Source organism: Impatiens glandulifera, chromosome 7 (genome assembly GCF_907164915.1).
Source record: "Impatiens glandulifera chromosome 7, dImpGla2.1, whole genome shotgun sequence".
Lineage (NCBI taxonomy): Eukaryota > Viridiplantae > Streptophyta > Magnoliopsida > Ericales > Balsaminaceae > Impatiens > Impatiens glandulifera.
In genome coordinates, this window is record NC_061868.1 from 1,634,051 (window position 1) to 1,656,298 (window position 22,248).

General features: G+C 32.3%; 3 protein-coding genes across 3 annotated transcripts; 1 reads left to right on the forward strand and 2 right to left on the reverse strand.

The window, feature by feature from the left end:
• The first annotated feature begins 862 nt into the window (after nt 1-862).
• On the forward strand, nt 863-1,963 carry LOC124944869 (uncharacterized mitochondrial protein AtMg00810-like). Its single transcript, XM_047485215.1, has 3 exons — nt 863-1,612; nt 1,705-1,775; nt 1,891-1,963. The coding sequence occupies exons 1-3, from the start codon at nt 863-865 to the stop codon at nt 1,961-1,963; spliced, it is 894 nt and encodes a 297-aa protein (XP_047341171.1).
• A 4,630-nt stretch (nt 1,964-6,593) lies between these two features.
• Nucleotides 6,594-8,015, reverse strand: LOC124944870 (trihelix transcription factor ASR3-like). The gene is made up of 2 exons (XM_047485217.1): nt 7,802-8,015; nt 6,594-6,838 (listed from the first exon to the last, which is right to left on the reverse strand). Exons 1-2 carry the CDS (start codon nt 8,013-8,015, stop codon nt 6,594-6,596), a joined length of 459 nt encoding a protein of 152 aa, XP_047341173.1.
• Nucleotides 8,016-9,617: 1,602 nt separating this feature from the next.
• On the reverse strand, nt 9,618-15,014 carry LOC124944871 (trihelix transcription factor ASR3-like). The gene is made up of 2 exons (XM_047485218.1): nt 14,426-15,014; nt 9,618-9,886 (listed from the first exon to the last, which is right to left on the reverse strand). Exons 1-2 carry the CDS (start codon nt 15,012-15,014, stop codon nt 9,618-9,620), a joined length of 858 nt encoding a protein of 285 aa, XP_047341174.1.
• Between the last annotated feature and the right edge of the window lie 7,234 nt (nt 15,015-22,248).

Genomic DNA, 22,248 nt, shown 5'->3' on the forward strand with positions numbered 1-22,248 from the left:
CAACCACCCCCCACTATTCTCCTTCTCCCATAACATCCCACACTCACCCTGCGAACGAGTCTTCAAACTCTCCTACTCCTCCTTCTCCCGTAGCATCCCACCCTCACCCTATGGCCACTCGTAGTCGTCATGGAATTGTCAAACCCAATAAAAAATACCAAGACCACTCTCTTCACACTTCTACCTTTGTATCACCCATTCCAAAAAATCCCGTACATGCTCTATGTGACCATAATTGGAAAATTGCTATGCAGGAAGAATATGATGCGCTTATTGACAATGGTACTTGGGCCTTAGTTCCACGTCCGTCTAATGTAAATATTATTCGTTCGCTTTGGATTTTTCGGCATAAAACAAGATCTGATGGTTCTTTTGAGAGACATAAGGCTCGTCTTGTTGGTGATGGGAAAACTCAAAGAAAAGGGATTGACTGTGATGAAACTTTCAGTCTGGTTGTGAAACCGGCAACTATACGGATGGTTCTTAGCATTGCTTTATCCAAGTCTTGGTCTATTCATCAATTGGATGTGAAGAATGCCTTCTTACATGGCAACTTGAATGAAACAGTATACATGTATCAACCTTTGGGGTTTAAAGATTCGGCTCGTCCTGATCATGTATGTCTTTTGAGAAAGTCTCTCTATGGTTTGAAACAGGCACCCCGCGCTTGGTATCAACGTTTTACTGATTTTGCTGCATCAATTGGCTTTAATCACAGCAAATTGGATACTTCTTTATTCATTTATCGCCATGATCATGACACTGCTTACATTCTTCTTTATGTTGATGATATTTTGTGCTCACTGCTTCTTTAGAGTCCCTTCGGAAATATGTCATTTCTCAACTTAGCACTGAATTTGCAATGAAAGATTTGGGTCCTTTGAGTTATTTCTTAGGCATTGCTGTTACCCGACACAAGAATTGTTTGTTCTTGTCTCAAACGAAATATGCTCATGACATTATTAAGAAAGCAGGTATGACAGATTGTAATCCAGCTTCCACTCCTGTTGATTCTAAAGGAAAGATGAGCACTCAATCCGGCATTTTTTATGGAGATCCTATCTCTTATCGTTCTTTATGTGGGGCGTTAAAGTACTTGACATTCACTCGTCCGAACATTTCTTATGTTGTACAACAAGTTTGCTTGTTTATGCATGCTCCTCAAGTTGCTCACATGAATGCCTTAAAACGAATCATCTGTTATATTCAAGGCACTGCTGATTATGGTTTGCAGTTATACAAATCATCTATTACTTCCCTTATTTCTTATACGGATGCTGATTGGGACGGGTGTCCTGATACTGGTCGATCTATATCAGGTTATTGTGTCTTTCTTGGAGATAATTTGATTTCTTGGTCTTCTAAAAGGCAACATACTTTGTCAAAGTCTAGTGCTGAAGTAGAGTATAGAGGGGTTGCAAATGTCGTCTCGAAATCATGTTGGGTCCGAAACTTATTATTAGAACTCAGATGTTCGGTTACACAGGAAACCTTAGTTTATTGCGATAATGTTAGTGCTATTTACCTCTCTAGTAATCCGGTACAACATCAGCGCACTAAACATATTGAAATGGACATTCACTTCGTTCGTGAGAAAGTCCAACGGGGTGAAGTTCGTGTCTTGCATGTGTCATCCCGATACCAAATTGCAGATATTTTTATTAAATGTCTGCCTAAGATTTTATTTGATGATTTTTGGGCCAGTCTCAGCGTTTGCAAAGCTCCCGTTTCGACTGCGGAGGTAAGATAGATTATGGAAATAATCTTTATATTAGGCATATAAAATAATATCATAGATTATGGAAATAATCTTTATATTAGGAATATAAAATAATATCGTTATTATATTATTAGTTTCCTTATTAATCTTTTATAATGTATATATATTAGATATTTCCCTGATGTAAAGATGAAAAAGATGAAACAAGATTCTCCCTATTCTTTCATGGAGGGTCAATTCTAATTCTTAAATTTAGTTGACCCTTTAATATTAAGAATTGGAATTAAAACATACTATATATTATGTTTTCAATAAAACATACAAGTTAAATTAAAAAATAAAATATTTGTTTTTTTCAACTAGGGGTCCGGCTAAACATAGATTATTCTAAACAACATTTGAGTGGTTGCACCTGATTTGGTATATGTGCCCCCAAATCAATTAATTTTTCGGTTTTATCATGATCATATCAATTTTCACCAGAGTCTCACAAATAACATTGTCATCCACTATCATTTCTTTCTTGCCCTTATCAAAAATTTAATTTTTGATCATTTGTAACTTATAGATTTTGCATCAAACTAGTTTTTCTAAACCATTTACATCCCTTATTAGATTGGATCAAACATATCCCACCTAATCATCTATTAAAATATTTTTATTCTTAATTTGTACAAGTTGGAGAGAAACTCTCTTGCAGATTATGACTTTGAATTGACGTAAAGTTATCATATGTAACATATGTATCATCGTTCAACAATTCGAATAGTGAATTTACATTCATAACGATCTGGTGGATATTATTGGTAAGAGTTGTCCAAATAACCAAACCATGGTTTGAGGGATATTATTTAAGTAATGGATATTGTCAAGTATGAATAATTGAATAAGATTGCATAAATTTATGATATAGTCCTACTTATGGTAACCTGATCGAATTAGAAGAGGCTACAGATATTATTGGATGGTCAATTTATTGGAAAACTCGAGAGTCGATTAAAATTAAGATTTTTCATACCAACAGAGTATTTACAGATATTGTAAACCAAATGACTTTATGAAATTACTTCGATAATAGTACTTATGCCACATCTCTATTCTTTTATGGGTATCTTTCTTGATATTTTTGATTCACTAATTAATAAAATGAAGATACAAAATTAAATATTGTAAATAATATATTATTTATTTGAAAACTATGTTATATCGCGGCTGACTCTGAAGAAGGTCATCCGTAGGCATGACATTTTTGCCCCCGATGGGTCGGGTACCCAAAGGAACCAAACCGATCAGTTTGGGTAATTTTTTTACTTTTCGGTTCTGGATAATTTCGGGTCGGAACCGGTCGATTCCGGTTTGGGTCTGAATCGGGTCTGGTTCTGTTCCGAGTATTTGAAAGAAATTTCGATAATTAAAAAAATATTTTTTCTGATTCTCAGACCTAGCATCAGAAGCTCTTCTCTTTTACATACAATTCCATTATTACATAATGAACTATACTTAACTTAGAGTGAAATGGCAGAAAAAAAAAACTAAAAATAAGAGAGAATAAGAGATGAGAATAAGTGAGAAGGAAGACTATGGATGATTTAGGAAAAATGAGGATTTCTTAATATATATGTACTTTTTAAAATATTATTTATAGGACGGTTTGTTTGTTTTATTTTATTTTATATAATATTTATAATTATTTTTATTAAATAATTTCTTAAATTTTAAAACATATTAATTTTTTTTGAATGTATCATCTAATAATTTAAAATATTAAAAAAATTTCAATTTCATTCCAATTATATTTAAAAACTAAAAATATATTAACCTGTTGAAATGTGTTAAATAAGTAAAAAAATAAATGGTTTTAAAAAAACTTGGTTCGGTACCTATCAATATTTCGGATAATTTAAATACCCATTTTTTCCAGGGGCAAAATTAGGTCCGATCCCAAAACCCGGAAATTTGTCATGCTTAGTCATCCGATTGTGTTTACGTCGAATGACGGTTGAAGGTTGATCTGGAGGGTTGCAAAGATGGTTTCTTGCGAAGAAAAACCCTGAGTTCGATCCGATGTGAGACGCGAGGGTTTTCCATCCGAGCCTAGAGGCCTTTGCTACCGATTGAAGGACCAGGAAATTTGGATAAAATTCCTCCAAGGCATCTCCGTTGAACAGTTCTTGAGGTGCATAGTGAGAGAGAGACTTAAACTCTCCGGAGATTCCTTGGCATTCTACTGCTATTGTTGCCGAAAGACAGAAGACAGGTGATCTTCGTGAGCTTCAACAGCTATGCCTCGGCACCAAACGTCCCTACAAACCTAGGTAAGATGTTGATTCAATTTCAGATGCTATTGATTAGCTAATTTTTATGAAATTCTAGTTTTAGTTCAATGTTCTCGGTTTCTAATTCTTTTGATGAATTGCTCTTATTCTTGAGTTAGAATGTGTTGATTACCTGTAGGTTTCTTCCAAAATAGATTGATTGAATGTAATGTATTTGACGAAGATTTGAATTGAATTGGAACATATTTTGAAAACAGAATTTGAACTTGCGTTTTTTCATATTAAACTTAATGTTCTAGATTCCTATTAATGCTTATCGCGTATAGAAATAACTTCTCTTGCATGTCAATAAACATGCTATTTATCTTATTAAAAAACTAGACAACGATATCTTTAAACCTTGAATGATTAACTAGTTTTTTCTTGGGGAAGAGTTTTGTTAATTGGCAATCCATGGTTAAGACGGAGACATTGATCAATTTTGGGATTAAGTCGATGAATTTTCTCATACTTGGTTTCCTGCATCTCGTGTATAGGTCTTGTGACATCAATGTTCAATTATAACATATGCTTTTATAGGGTTTTGTCTTTTTTTTTTTCAAATTTGTGAGACAATATTGTTTATTATTTAGAAAGAAAAAAAAGATAATCAGGTGTCTATGTTATGATATAAGTCATCTTAAAAGTTCTTTAAAACTAGTTTATGATTTGACTCCATGTTCATTTTACCTAACCAATCTTCCAGAAAAATCTTAAATTCATCTTATTAGTCAAAAAAGAAAATGAAAAACATTTAGAAGAGCAAAGAGCTTGAACAGTATCATAAATGATAAAACCAACTTTAGCCCAGAGTTTGTTTACAATCCTTCCAAGGGCATCTCCTATTTTGTTTAAAGCAGCAACTAAGTTCTTATCATGTTCATTAATTTCTCTATAGAGATTGTTTACTTCAAATGGAATGAGAATATGTAAGCTATTATTCCCTTCGTGTTTAATGCTGGGACCACATCGACATCGATTCGAGCAAATCCACGTAAACATATCCATTTTGTCTTTCAATCTCCCCATTTTGGGGAAATGGGACTTGGGCCTTTTGGACAAGTCCCCATTAGTCTTGCATTCGATAGGCTAGGTTAATTTTATGAGGGTGTCGAGAGCTTTGATACTATTAAATTTGCCTCAATTGAATTAAGGAAGAAAGATGAGATAATATTTTATTTCTATTGAATAATGTTGTAAATTACAATGTACATTCTTTATATTTAGAAGGTTAACTTTTTATTAGAAAAGGAAGGAACACAATAAACGTAAGATTATTACATAAAAGGATGGGGAATGCAAAAAAAATAAATAAATAAATAGGGAAACAATAATATAAAAAGGTAGATTACAATGTGCATTCTACATACTACATGTATAAAATTCATTCCATTTATAAATATGGAAGAAATATATTTAAATTAAAGTCTAACAGAAATAACATCTCTTGATTTATTCTGTATCGGTTTTATTCTTTTTAGACTTTATTTGTTTCTTTTTCTCTTTCACATTATTTTAATAATCTATTTTTCCCTTATTTAGATGTTCCTGAATAACATTGGGATACAAAACTTTCTTAGTTTGGAAGTAGCCTAGATGCCTAATTGTTGTGTATTTTTGCAACCAGGAAATGATGAATTTATCACGAAGAAGACCACATTGAAATGATCTGAATGAATGATAATGTAAGATTCTTGGTTATATATGTTGGTTCGAAGCTTTGAGAGCCAATACAAGAAAGATCGAGAATCATAATCTGGAGGAAATGAGATGTATGGAAAGAAAACCGAAGAACAATATCCATCAAGTGGAAGACGATATCTTCGTGAGCTTCAACAGCCACGCCTCTGCCCCTACAAACTCTGTAAGATGTTGATTCAATTTCAGCTAGAATTAATCAGTTGATTTGTATGAATTTAGATGAAAATCTAGTTTTAGTTCAATGCAATCAATTTCTAATTTTTTTATTCATGAATTGCTGCTATTCTTGAGTTTGAATGTGTTGATTAACTGCTTTGCTTTGTCCAAAATTGATTGATTGAATGGATGTATATCATGATGATTTGAATTGAATTGGAGCAATATTTTGAAAACAGAATTTCAGATTGCATTTCCCAAATTTAGGAAAATGATAAAATTGATGAATAAAATTCCTAATAAATGCTCATCACATACCGATCTATAGAAATAACCCCTCTTGCATGTAAATAAACATAATATTTAGCTTATTAATAAACTAGACAACGATATGTCGATCAAGTCTTGTGTTAATTGGTGATCCATGGTTAAGATAGAGATTCGTCTTTCTTTTTCAAGTTTGTTGGACAATCTTATTTATTAATGAAGTTTTAATATTTAGAGAAAAAAAAAACGAGGCATCTAAGTTATGATATAGGCCAACTAAAATGTTCTTTAAAACTAGTTTATGACTTAACTCCCATGTACATTGACCTAACTAGTCTTCCAGAACATAATAAATTCAGGTTCTAATCAGAAAGAAAAAGGAAAACATTTAGAATAACAAAGAGCTTGAACAACATCATGAAACCAACTTTGGCCTAAAGTTTGTGTGCAATCCTTCCAAGGGCATCTCTTATCTTCTTTAAAGTTGTAACCAAGTCATTATCCTGTTCATTGTTTTTCTCGACATTGTTTGCTTCAACAAATGATTTCAGTGTGTCTTGGCTTTGACGAAGAACATTGATCAACTCGGAATTCCCATTCTCAGATAATCTTATTCTTTTACACACTTCCTTAGATGCTGCTTCTTCATGACAGTTTACTGGTTCATTCTTTTCCATACCTGAAACTTAAAAGGCAAAATAATAATCAGAATTCTTAAAATGCTTCTCTTTTTTTGAATGTTGAATTACTTGAGTTGATATATGCATCTGAATTATCAAAATAACAATTCTGCAACATAATGCAATGTATAAAGTTTAGAAACATTTTGGAAGCTAAATGAATGATTCTCTTATAAAACATCCTGATATACTCTTTTATTGCAATTGATTATTAGATTTGGACCGAAAGAAATATAAGTGTGTTTGATAGAGCATGAAAAATGGAAGAGACAGTGTGAATCAAAGTTTGATTGTGAAGTGGTGTGTATCAGAAGTGCTGTATAATCAGATTAAAAGTTGGTATATATAGACAAATAATCAAGTTAACTCTAGGCTAAATGTCCCATATTTAATCTCAATTTTTGAGAATAACTTGTCTATCTTTGTTTTGGTTACCTTAACTTGTTTGTTTTCTTTTTCAAAAAGGTTAAGATTTCTTGTTTTCCATTTATCTTTCTACCTTGGTTGTTATTGTTGCATTTTTCACTGCTCTTTTCATTTTGTCAAAGTAATGCTCTGTTTTTTCCAAAACTAAAATAGTTATGGACTCTCTAATCCTCATCCATTATGAATATTTTTCACTCTTTTCCTTTGCTTTGTTTGTGAAAAACAAATGCCATAATGATAGATCCACAACTTATTTAGTATAACAAGATAAAGTTCTTTAACATAAATCATTAGATCTTGAAGTAGTTCTGTCAATTCAATAAATAAATCTTTAGACTCCTATTCAAATTCTTAAATAATTCGACTAGATGAATTTTATCAATTTACTAATTACGTCCTATTTCATTAGTTGATTGTACCATTAAAATTTTAGTTTTTTTCTTAATTTTTTTCGTTGAATTTATTATGAATCTATTTATTTATGCCACAAAAAGTATATTAGAAAATGAAAAACTTATTTGTAGGAAAACACGTACTTGGTAGTTTCTTTGATGAGTCATTTGTTGCAACTTGATTTAATGGAATTGCAGAGGCACGCCATGGATTTCCATCCAATACATCATAAACTTCCTTATCAAAAAATCCCGGAAGCTTAATCACTTTTCTTTCTTTAGGTGTCATATTCCAGAATGATTTATCTTCCTCTTTCTTCACTGATTCCCTTACTTTTACCTTCCTAAAAGTTTTCATTACCTTACTCCACCTATTCTGGCATTGAATCGCCCCTCTTTTCATACCATTTTTTGTGCAGAAGGATGAGATGACTTCCCATTTTGATGCAGTTTGATTTTCTGAAATATTTAAATTAGATTTTTGTTCAACGTTTCTCCTATGACTTTCTTCCGCGATTTTACCCTCTATGAGCACTAGGGTCTCTCTTATGCTCCATTTGGGATGTTGTGGCCTTTTAGAAACTTCCGCAATCCCTTGAATCTCGTCTTGTAGTTCAACACTGTTGTCTGTTGAATGAAGATCATTTGTCGATTCATCATTTTTTGACGCTATAGAAGGATGAGTTCAAAACCCTGATTTTTTTTTTATGGAATCTCAACAAGTTTTACAAAATTTGCATAAAAGATATTGAGTTTTTTTTAATGGCCATTTATTATTTAGAATCTTTATTCTTTTATATCATTATCTTTTATAATATTTTATAATTGCTGTCATGGTCCTCCTTATCTTTTTTGGTTAAGAAATTACTTGTATACATTTAATTATAATTTGATGTTTGGAAAATCATTAACTTTTAAAACTTTATAGATTTGTTTGACTATTTTTTTCTTTTTATTTAATGTTAGTAGGAATTTAATATAAAAAATATATACTTATCTCAATTTTATAAGAGTTAGAAGTTCTTGATTCATTTTCTTGGTTTAAGCCCTTCAATAAACAATATAGCTGGAATACCCTCATCCAATTTCAGATTCATTCACAATTCACTTCTAGACAAATACATTTTTTTTCTTTTAAAAAATAAATTCCACTTTGCCTTCTTAATTACTTGGTAAGTTGTTTGGAATGTGTTTGAAGGATATGAATTATCTCATATCACAATGTTTAGAGCATTTTCCATGGTTACTTTTTCAAACCATGTTGTTTATTATTAAGTTCAAGTGAAAACATATTTCTTTTTCAATATAGTGATTTTTTGGGCCTATTTGGAGTTAGGTCTTTCTTTTACCTATATTGTTATGTTTACAATAGTAAAGAAAATATAAATATTTAGCTTGTTTAAAGTAAGTTTAATTACTGGCATTTTTTTCCATTCTACTTATGATTTTGCACACACTATACTGATTATTACTCGTAAAACAGTACTCATATACATCGCTAAAAAAAACTTGGCCACAGAAGGTAAGGGTAGTTTGAATGATTTTTTTTTTCTTTTTTCCCCCTTTTTTTCATTTCTTATAGTACAATGTATGAACTTTGCTTTGTATTTAGTCATATTATTTCTAAAATTGATCAAAGCATTTATTTGAAGTCATTTTTAATGATGTTTATTCATTTAAATTGAGAAATAAGCAGGCTAGGACCAATATAATACAATATGAGATGGAGTAACAAGGAAAATTGTCACAAGTATGAATGCTAAAGCAGGGGGTGAGAGAGAGCAATATCTTCTAAAGGTAAACTTAAATATTTTGTAAAATTAGTTTATGACTTAACTCCCATGTTCAATCCAAATAACTAATAGTTCAGAAACATTTTAAATTAAGGTTCAAGTCAAATCTGAAATTGAAAATGAAAACAATTAGAAGAGGACAACATTCTTATAAAACCAATTTTAGTCTAGAGTTTGTCTGCAATCATTTCAAGTGCATCTCCTATCTTGTTTAAAGCATTAACCAATGCACTTTTATGCTCCTTGCTTTTCTCTGTCACATTGTTTGCTTCAAAATATGTTTTCAGTATGTTGTATATCTGACCAATAGATTCGATCAACTGAGACTCCATGTTGAAATCTTCATTCTCATTCTGGGAAAACCTTCTTCTTTTGTATGACTCCTCCGATGATGCTTCTTCTTGGCAGTTTATTACTTGTTCCTTCTTATCCACACCTGAAATTTGAAATGTAAATAATAAATTTTATTTCACTTATTAGAATACTTCAGTTTTTCTTTAATTATAAATTACTTCATAATTCATATCCATCTAAATTGCCAAAATAGCAATTCTGCATAATAATGCAATGTACAGAGTTTATATTTTAACTGAAAGAAATATGATTGTTTGGTAGAACATGAACAATAAAAATGACAATGTGATTTCAAGATTGATTGTGAAGTGTTTAATATTAAAAGTAAACATATATATAAATATAATCAAGTTAACTAAAGACTAAAATTACCTACCGAACTTGTTTTTCTTTCTTTTTCAAATCGTAAGATTTATTGTTTTCAAATTTTCTTACTCAATGTATTGAATATCTTTCATTTTTTTACTTTTGATTGTTGTATTGAATCTCATAAGAGGACATAGTCTTTTATATCATTTGATATCAGAGCTTATTTTTGACCATCACCGAGAGAGGAGAAGAATTTCGAGCTGCGGTTCAATTGAAGAAGAGATTATACGAACTTGTGTCTACGTTGAGAAACAAGTCGTGATCTTGAGAAATGGGAGACGAAAATGGCGAGTCAAGTTTAACGAGGTTACTCGCATTCGACGGGCCACACTATGACCATTGGAATGAGCTGATTTGCTGAAGGCGAAGGGATTGTGGGGGTTAATTGAATGAGGGTTCGAGGAGCCGGAAAAAAGGGACAACGTTCAACCAGACAAAACAGACACAACTGGACGAACTAAGAATGAAGGATTGTAGGGTAAAACATATCTTGTTCTTAAACATATCTTGTTCTTAGACATTTCTTGATAAATAAAAGAGCAGATTTTGGACAGAAAAACATCCAGAATTATTTGGGAATCCTTGAAGACAAAGTATGGGGTAATGAGAAGGTCAAGAAATCGATGTTGAATACCCTGCGGAGGGACTTTAAGCTTCTAGAAATGAAGAACACTGAGTCGATTAAAGAATACTTTTCTAGGGTGATGGTCGTGGCAAACAAATAAGAAGCAATGGGGAGGTTACTCTAAACTCCAAGGTTGTTGAAAAAATCTTGAGAACTCTTATCGAAAGGTTTACGTATGTGGTAATATCGATCGAGGAGGTCTGAGACACAACTACAATGAGTATTGATGAGCTGTAGAGCTCATTGGCTGTACATGAACAAAAATTCAAGAAAATGAATGTGGAAGAAGATCATGCTTTGAAGGTCGAAGAGACTAAATATGGTAGAGGAATAGGCCATATGGGGTCAAGAGAAAGGGGTTGAGGCAGAAGCTTGGATAAAGTCACTATTGAATGCTATAAATGTCACAAATTGGGGCACTTTCATTTCGAATGTCCAAGTTGGGACAATGAAAACTATACAAAGGTAGAAAAGGAAGAAGAAATGTTGTTAATGACAATTACTGAATCAGAAAGCTCTAAAGGGAATATGGAATGGATAATTGAATCTGGATGCTCAAACATATGAGTGACAATAAAACTTTGTTCTATCAACTTGATCAAAGTTTTATACACACGGTTAAGTTGTGTTCATTTGGGAAATTGAGTAAGTTTGGCTATAGTTGGGAAAGGAAATACAAGGTTGACTATGGGAAGAGATAAACAAACCATTTCTAATGTGTATTATATTCCTGAACTATAGTGTAACCTACTTAGTATGGGACAACTCCAATAGAATGAAATAACTATATTGGTTGAAAATGGGGAATGCAGACTACCATCCCAAAAATGGTTTGTTTTTTTGTTGCAAAATGGTCAAAAACATAATCATTAAGCTTACAGCTAAGCCAATTTTTGGAGAAGAAAAGAATGAACATTCATTGGAGACCTACCATCAAACTGTGATTGAAGAAACTATCCATTTATGGCATTGCAGATTTGGACACACCAACTCTAAAACCTCCAAATCATGCAAACATAGGGTATGATTGAGGGTGTGACTACTATGAAGATTCCAGAGAAGAAGTGTTTTCACTGTTGTGTGAGAAAACAACCCAGAAACAAAATACCGAGGAAGAGTACTTGGAGAACATCCAGAAGATTGAAACTTGCTCACTCTGATATTTGTGGACTAATATCACCAACTTCAACCAGCCGCAAAAGGTATATTATTACTTTTATTGGCGATTTTTGTAGAAAATTGAGGTATATTTTTTAGTGGAAAAATCAGAAGCTCTAGATAAATTTAAAGTATTTATAGCTCTAAATGAAAGAGATAATGATGAAGTGGTGTCAAGTCTTCGTATGGATAGAGGTAGTGAGTTCATCTTAAAAGAATTTAACATTTTTTGTGAAATGAAAGGTATCAAAATACAATTGACAGATGTTTACACTCCCCCAATAAAATGGGATTGCCGAGAAAACAAATTGGACAATTATGAACTCAGTTAGATGTGTTATGTCAGAAAGAATGATGTCAAAAGGTTTTTGACTAGTGGCTGTCAATTGTTGTGTACATGTGTTAATTAGAAGCTACACTACAGCTCTTGAGAATAAAACCCCTAAAGGAGTAGAAATAATAATATACCACCTGTTAGGCACTTTAGGGTATTTGGTTGTGTAACCTACATACACATACCAGATCAAAGAAGAGTGAATTTGGATTATAAGAGTCTGAAATGTGTCTTGATTTGTTTTAGCAAAGAATCAAAGGCTTATCAATTATATGATCCTAAGTCAAAAAGGGTGATAGTCACTTAATATGTAGTTTTTGAGGGAAAAAAGGATGAAAGGGGGATGAAGATGAATATAAAGATGGAGCAGAACATGAATGGAAAGATTATGTTCCTAAATATGACTCTGAAAATGAGGAATTGGAAAAAGTTATTCAAACTAGAAATGAAATTATATTTGCTAATGTTCCTATTGTTATCACTTCTTATAGCTCCAGTCAAGAGTCAAGTTTTAATAAAGATTCAAATGACTCAACTGACTAAAGTCTTACTCCACCTGAAAGAAATAGAAGAGAAAAGAGAAGTACTCCACATGACTTCAAGACTATGTTAGTGGGGATGATGTAACCATGTATATAAAGTTGGACCCTTTAACATATGAAGAAGCTACCAAAAGCTTGAAGTGCCCTATGACTATGAAGGAAGAAATTCAATCAATAGAAAAGAATTAGACATGAGAACTTATGGAGCTACCAAAGAATGCTAAAGCATTGGTGTTAAATGGGTTTTTAAAACCAAGCTAAATGAGCTCGATGAGATTGATAAATACAAAGCAAGGCTAGTGGTCAAAGGATACTCTAAGAAACATTGAATTGATTATAATGAAGTTTTCACACTTGTGACAAGATGGGACACTATGAGACCGTTGATTGCAAAGTCAGCCTAACAAAAATGGAACATGTATCAGGATGTGAAGAGCGCTTTTCTTCACAGAAAATTAATTGAAGAAATTTTTGTTGATCAACCACCCGACATTACAAAAATAGGTGAAGAACATAAAGTGTACAAGTTAATGAAAGCATTGTATGACCTTAAACAAACATCAAGGGCATGGTATAATCTAATTTACTCAACAAGGCTTTAAAATGTGTCCCTTGGAGCCTACCCCTGTTTGTTAAAAATGAATCAAAAGAAAGATTGGTGATGGTAAGTCTTTAGGTTGACGATTTGATAATTACTGAGAATGATGAAGAGTTGATTACAGTTTTTAAGGAATTTATGAAGAAAGAGTTTGAAATGATAGATTTGGGAAAATGAAATTCTTTCTTGATGTTGTGATAGTTTAAAGTGATGAAGGTATATCTATTAATCAACAGAAGTATGCAAGAGAAATTTTAGCAAGATTTGGAATGATGGATTGCAATTCTGGTAGAAATCCCATTGTTCTCGGGCCTAAGGTTAAAAAGAATGAAGATAAAGTTAAAGTGGATTCTAATAGCTACAAGAAGTTGATTGGAAGCTTGAGATATTTCAAATGTTCAAGTTGGTTTGGTGAGTCGGTATATGAAATTATCTACTGAACTACATCTGAATTTGGTTAAGAGAATAATCAGATACACCAAAGGGACAACAAGTATGAGCAAGCAACCTATTTTAACTCTATCCACCACTGAAACCGAATTGGTTGCTACAACTTCCTGTGTTTGTCAAGCTATTTGGATGAGAGGAATTTTAGAAACACTTCATCACTTTCAAAAGAAGAGTAAAGTCCACTATTAGTTTGTCTAATAATACAGTGCTACATGGGAGAAGCAAACATATTCCTATACATTATCATTTTATTAGAGAGTTGTCTAGTAAACGTATTGTGGAACTCGTACATTGCAGGTCAAGTGAGCAGGTTGTAGATGTTATGATAAAAACTTTGAAACTTGATACATTTGAAGAACTCAGAAAGTCTATGAGAGTCATTGATGTTCTAGTTTTTGGCAGGGATTGTTGATTTATTATTTACTTATTTAGTTAATAATTAGTTTAGAAAAGTTATGACTTAATCAGTTTTTTTTATATCACAATCAAATCAAAGTAGATGTCACATAAGGAGAAACTTATTTCTAGGAAAGGGAAACACATACTTGATATTTTCTTTGTTGGATCATGTGTTGCAACTTGTATCTCTTTTGATGTATTCTCATCATTTGTATCATCATCTTCTTGCCATTGATCATTTGTTGCCTCCAAAATAACTTGATTTAGTGTAATTGAAGTGAGCTTTCCATCCAATGCATCATAAACATCCTTATCAAAAAATCCGGGTAGTTTCAACCCTCTTCTTTCAGTTGATGTCATGTTCCAGAATGATTTAGCTACCTCTTTTATTACCGATTCCCTCTTTTTTATCTCTCTAAAAATTACCATGAGTTTACTCCACCTTTTCTGACATTGAACCGCTCTTTTTTTCATGCCATTTTTCTTACAGAATGACGAAACGACCTCCCATTTTGATTTCGCCTGATTTGATGAAGTAGATCTACGTTTTTCCCTTCTCAGACTTTCTGCCATGTTTTTACCTTGGATGAGCACAAGAATCTCTCTTCGGCTCCATCTGCGATATCGTAGCATTTGAGTAACTTCTGCAATGCTTTCGATCTCTGTTTGTGGCTCAACTCCTTGATTGGTTGAATGTACATCATTTGGCGGCGATTTATCATTTTCTAACGCCATATTAGAAAATAAGCTCAAAACACTGGTTTGTTTATGAATTGATAAAAAAATCAAATAAAAATGCATAAAATAAATTGAGTTTTGGAGTTTTAACAGTAATTTATTATTCATAATCTTTATCATTAATTATATTATCTTTTATAATAAAGATAATCATTTTCATGGACGTCCTTATCTTCTTCTTTGGGTAAGTAATTTTTTATTTCACTTTAAAACAAATTGAATAATGATCAAACTTAATATATTTATTTGATTTTCTTTTTAGTTTCAATTTAATAAGAATTCAATTTCTAAATTAATTCCTTAATTTAAGTCCTTCAACAATCATTATGGTTGGAATTACCCACTCTAATTACAATGTCATTTGCAATTCAGCTTTAAGTTTTTGGAAAATGTTGTTTTCCTAACACATTTCTTGATCCACTTTCATTAACACATTTCTTTATCCACTTTCATCATTTATCCTTGTATCCTTGAAGCCTGTCTTTTTTCGGAATATAGTTACATTGGCATTCCATCAATTTTCACTCATTGAATACAAGTGATAACTCTTAACAGTAATAGGGGATATTTTGTTCTTATTCATCTCAAATGAATTGTTACAAATTTTTATAGGCAGAGTATTTAACTTTTCAAATATTTGCCCTCTTCAAATGTCAAAATAAATTATGATGAATATTAAATGTCAAAATAAATTACGAACTGTCTTCTATGTAGAGGAAATGAAGAAACCATAAATCACCTATTCGGGAGCTGTTGTATTACTTTAGAGCTTTGGGACAGATTCTATAAAAGTCTGAAGCTAATCAGTTTTCCGAGCGAATGAAATGAAATCAAAGATGCAACACTACTCAAAGCCAAAGGGAAATAGATTTGCAACAAGCGTGTTTTCAAGTGCGGCTTTGGAGCAATGGTGTATAACATTTGACAAGAACGGAATGCAAGGGTATATGACAGAACCTGCAGGAGCGTTGAACAGTTATGGAAAGATATTGTATCGGATTGCAGCACCCTCGCGGGAATGTGGACAAGAATTCCAAGCACGGAGCAGAACTGTAATATCTGTAGAACTGGAATTTACCGTCTTTTAAACTCAATAGAATTGAAAACATTGTAATCAGATAATTCATTTACGTTTTTAGCTTTTTAGCTTTTTAGCTTTTACTCAGAATGTTACGACTTCAAAATTATTCTAGGCCTGTCTAAAATTATCTCTTAAACTCGTGGTTTTTTTTCCTATTTTTGGGAATTTTAATGAAATGACGCTAAGTCGTTTTTCCCCCCAAAAAATAAGTCACAAATCTCTTGATAATCACTCACCCTTAAAACTATTATTATTATTATAGGATTACTAAACATAAAATAAAATAAAAAAACTTCTTAATTTAAGTTTATTCAATAAATTTTCACTTAAACTTAAATATGTTTTCCATCTCTCATTCCAATCAGTTTATTACAACTCTCTAACAATGTGGTCGGCAGTGGCTTGGTGAATACGTCAGCGGTTTGAGCTCGATTTTCAACATGCTTCAGCCCAACCTTTCTTTCTATGACTTGTTCTCGGATGAATGAAATCGGATGTCGATGTGTTTGCTCCTTCCGTGATTAACCGAGTTCTTTGCCAACTCGTTCGTCGACTTGTTATCAACTCGGATCACATTCCTTTCGTCTCGGATCACTCTCAAATGCCTTAGTAAATTTGAAAGTCATATTGAATGACACACGCTCCAAGAGGCCGTCACATACTTGGCCTCGTAGGTCGACAAAGTTACAATAGATTGTTTTTTTTGTTAGCCAAGTAAAAGTCATATTCCTGAGTAGGATTACATAACCTGGAATACTTTTCTAGTCATCAATATCACCACACCAATCACAATTTTAGTAACTCAATAATTGGTAGTCATCTGATTTAAATAGAAAATACCAAGTGAAAGGGTTCTACGAACATATCTCAAAATTTTCTTCAAAGTCTTTCAATGTGTATAGCTTAGATCCTTCACTACTTTCTCTTTTTCCAGAATCCTTCTTACTTTCTTCTACAACTGTTTGATCTTTGAGTTTAACCTCCTCTATTTTATTCTTTTTCTGTTTTTTTCTGCTTCATGATTTTTCTGGTTTTTCTGCTCTTCTTTTTAGCTTTATCACATTTATTATGCAAGAAAGTGTTACAGAAAGAACACATCATTGGTATCGATTCATAAGAGATCTTCATGACATTGTGTTTTCCTTTCCTGTCAATAACTGTCATTTTCATTGGCAGGACACTCCTAGAGTGTACTTGAATGCTAATTCTAGCAAAAGACAAGTGTTATCCTCCTTCAATTATTTGTTCCATATATAATGGTTTTTCAATTGTACCTGCAAAATGACTTATTGCTTCAACATTGTACATGTGGACTGGAATGTTCCAGAGCTTGAACTAAATCTGGGCCATTCATTTGATCTGCTATGTAGATTCATCTTTTCTGACCACTTTTTCAGTTTTATACAATTTAATTACATGTAAAAATGTCATTTCTCCAGGATTTTTTTCAAATTTTAGTCATTCTTGTAAAACTTTTTCAAGCCCTTTTTCTCCCTATTATTTAATTAGATCATCTTTGATAGTTGAGAATGATACTCTATTTTTACAATGAAGTTTTCAACCACTACAAACTCCTAGTCTTTAATACATTTCTCCTTTACTTTAGAAGTCAATTTAAATTCAAAAAGAGAGTTGAGAACCTCTACATTTGTTTGGATATCCCCAAATACACTTTTCTTTGTAGACATGGTCTTTAGAATTTTTTTTATGCTTTATTATTTCATACCTCGTTGACTTTCCATGTTAAATTACTTCTGATAGTGTAGATTTTGGATTTGAGAGCCTTCATCAGCTCCTTCATTGCATACTAACCATTTAACTATCTCCTCATATTCTGTTTTTTTCAATTAATTTCAGTTTTAGAGGTAATGAATATTTAATTGGACTATTATTTGTTGAGCTTTCTCTTTTTTTGGGGAAAAACGACTTAGCGTCATTTTATTAAAAATTCCCAAAAATGGGAAAAAAACCACGAGTTTAAAAGATCATTCTAGACAGGCCTAGAATGATTTTGAAGTCGTAACATTCTGAATAAAAGCTAAAAAACTAAAAACATAAATGAATTATCTGATTACAAGAGTTTTCTCTTTACTGATTGTGATTTCTTCCTTCTTAGCATGGATCAAGAGTTTGGTAATCTGGTTTTAAAACTAATCATATTGGCTCTTTCGTTATAATCAACCTTTCATACTTCCTCTTTGTTGCCTTGTTTTCCTGCAATATTTTTTACAGTAATTTTTACGGGCTCTGTTGATTTAACAATGTTTTTCTTGGATAACTTCATCAACTATCATTTCAATCTTTTTTCCTGCAACATTTTTAATTTCTTATAGTTTGAACTCCCTTCTATGAATTTTTTGTTATTTTTCCTCATTTAATAACAGAAAACATAGCAAATACAATCAAAAGAATGTGTAGATCTTGTTATTGTTATTGGAGAAGAATCTCTAATTATATATTATGCACAAGATGAATAATACTAGGGTTTCAAGATGAATGCCTTTTGATGATGTGAGCATAGAAACCCTAAAAGATGATGACAGTAAAAACCACAAATGAGGGTGTATTATTCAATATTTCAAGAGATCAGGATCGATGCTACACAGAAAGATCAATTGCATGGAACGACGTTTATGATGCACGGCACGACACGACATGACACAACACAACGAATGCACGGCATGACGATTACACGACACGACGATTGCACGACACGAAGAAATAACACGGAGATTGCACGATGCGACGTTAGCGATTATACGACACGACACAGCACGCCATGGCACAACGAATGCACGGCACGATGATTGCACGGCACACGATTGCACGACGATGAGCGGCGAGTTCCGATGATTTCTCTAACAAGTTTCAAAGAGAATTAGGGTTTTGCTCTAATCTTTCCTCCCTACTTGAGTTTTTTAATAACTTTTCCTTTTATATTTGTATGTAGCAAGTTAAACTATACCGAATTCGTAGGAAATATTGATCAATCCCATTATACAAATGAATTAAAATTGGATTGAATCAATAAATTTAAAACTTCAACAAAAATAATAGACACTTTTATTCAATTCTCAAAAAGGTAAAATAAATTATAGGTTGTAAATGAATTATAAAACAAAAATTTATAATTGATATTAGTATAAACAAAGTAAACACATTTAGTGACAAAGGGGTACAATCAAATTGATGGTGTAAATTTTACACAAAGTTTTACTCTAGTTGAAAAAGAAGGTCAATGTTAGATTTTTACTAACCTTGACAGTAGTAAATAATGAAATTTACATCAAATTGACGTAAGTGAGGTAAATACTGTTTTTTTTGCATGTCTTGATGAAAATGTGCACATTTCTATACTTAAAGGTTTGAAATGTTAATTTATAAAATTATGTAAAATCAATAAGAGTTTATATGTCCTGAATCTGTCCTCAAGGTAACAACATTTTGAAATTTCTAAAATAATTTCAAACATTGGTTTCTTACTATCACATAATGAGATGCCTATTCATTAAGAGAATAATATATCAGTTGTTTATTAGTATATGCTTATGATATTTTGTTGGGAGATAATTCTTTGCAAAATATTGAAGACATTAAAAATATTTTAATTCTAAATATTCTATTAAGAATTTTGATAAATTCTATATTTTTACAGGATTAAAAAACATACATAATGAGTCTAATATATATGTGAATAAAATGAAATACATTTTGGATCTGGTTTCAAATTTATGTTTGATTACATTGAAATCAATTATTGTAAATATAAATTCCCCGTAACAAATAAAATGTAACTAAGGTGCAAATTATTTTATTTAATAACGTGTATAAATTAATTCATTGAAACCTTTGGAATTACACATTGATTTCTAAGAGATTATTCTCATTATGATATTTAATGTATTTTAATTTATTGTAACTAAAATTAGAATTTATTGTTACAATAATCTTTGTAATGTTATTTTAATGGAATTAAATAAAATATGTTTAATGTAGTTTATATTTATACAAATGAGTCATTATAGGTATTTGATGGTAATAACTCTATAAATAGAACTTATTATCTATAATTTAGAGGTCCTTTAAGCATATCTCTTCTATTAAGAACTTGCACCATTAAGAGTTTAGGAAGATAAAAGGTTTAAAAAAATCTCTAAGATTTCAATGTTATTTATAAAAATAACATTTTTTCCCAAACAAAATACCAAACTTCCCCTATTTTATTTCCCCTTACATTCTTTATTTCAATTTCCCTCCCTATCGTTGGGCTACCCTCTTCTTCCTCTCCTGACCCTATTGTGATCCTGACCAGCCCCAACAACTCCCCCCGACTCCCTAAGCAATGCAGGCAGCAACTCCCAGCGACGCCATAACGCTTCCCCCGATGACGTCTTCATCATTTCAGCCGACGTCTTCAATGATCAAGTGAGTTTTTTTTCGTCATTTAAATGATCAGGAACGCCTTCCTCTTACATGCATGCTGAGTGAGTATGAAATGGTTTTAGGGTTTAGGTTTAGGGTTTTAGGGGAAGAATTGTTTTGTGTGAATGTTGAATGGTTTGAAATGATGTGAATCTGTATATTACGTTTGCGCAATTGCATTTTGGATCAGCGCAATTGTATTTTGCATTGAAACAATTGCATTTTGGGTCGGCGCAATTGCATTTTTCATCGGCGCAAATTGCATTTTGCGTCTACGCAAATTGGAATTGCGCCGACGTAAAATGCAATTGCGTAGATGCAAAATGTTATTTGCGCCGACAGGTTTGAATTGGCCCATACATGTTTTAAACTGATCCACTCGTGGATGTATCAATTTAATTGACTTTAGAGTCGTCATTTTAGTTTTTTCTCACAAAAACTAAAGAAAATAAAATCAAAGATTCGTTTTAAGAGTCCGGTGTTTGGTTACGTATTAAGAAAGGGCCTACGGCGCTATGTCATATACACTTGTCTTCACAAGCAGTCTCTACTCCTAAGTAATCGACCAATTGATGTTTGAAGGATTGTTACGTATTCGTTCTGAGTTTAGAACTCTTTTACTTGTGTGAGAAAATCTTAATCATTTACCAAATTGGCTAATCCTATTCATGAGGCATATACAAGGTTAAACCAAAGAAGAGCATGGAGTACGATTCCCAAGAAAAAATAAGAAAAAATAATTAGGATTGATGAATATAAGGATGAGGATCATAGATTAAAAATTTATTCCTTTAAAGTGAAGAGCTTCAAAGTCAGAAAAGACCTACTAAAGAAGAACAAACTGTAAAGCGAAGACAGAGTAGAAAGATCGTGGATCCAGAAGCCACCGACTCTATAACGGGAGAAGATGAGATCTATGTGAGACAACCCCCACTCAATGTGAATAGTATTTCATGTAATCAAGCTGTATCCATTGAGGATAGAGAGACAAGTGATGTTTACAATTTCTCTGATGAAGAGGTCCAGGAAAGTCTAGAAAGTCAGGAACCCAACACTTATATCAATTCATTAATATAGTGACATGGAACATAAGGTGACTCAATGACCCTCTAAAATGCAAAGAAATCAGGAGGATCATTGAGAACTAGAAGATCACTATTATGGGTATTCTTGAGACAAAAGTCAAAAGCCGGAACGTTGAGAAGGTTGGCAAACTGTGTATTGATAGCAGCTGGGAAATCATTCACAACTCAAATGACAAAACAGGCAAAATTTGGGTTATCTGGGATAACAAAGTTGTTGAGGTCAGGGCTCTCTTTTTGAATGATCAAGCAATCCTGGTGGAGGTTAAAGACAGAATCACATGAATCTTGTTTAATCTTGCTATTGTTTATGCTAGCAACTCAAGCACTGACAGAAGACTCCTCTGGAATTGTCTTAGAAACTGGATCGGTAGTGATAAATCTTGCGTTGTCCTTGGTGATTACAACGTAACCAGAAACGAATCTGATCGTAGCCCAAGTCTGAAATAACTCGGGATATGATTGACTTTAATGACTGTATCAGAGATATGGGTTACATCGAGCCTACTAATTGAGGGAATTTCTTCACTTGGTCTTCTACGAGAGGGAATGAGCAAATTAAAAAGGAGTAGAATTGACAGATGTCTGGTAAATGAGAACTGGATTAACCAATTTCCGAGAAGTCAAATTCATGTTCTGAATCCGG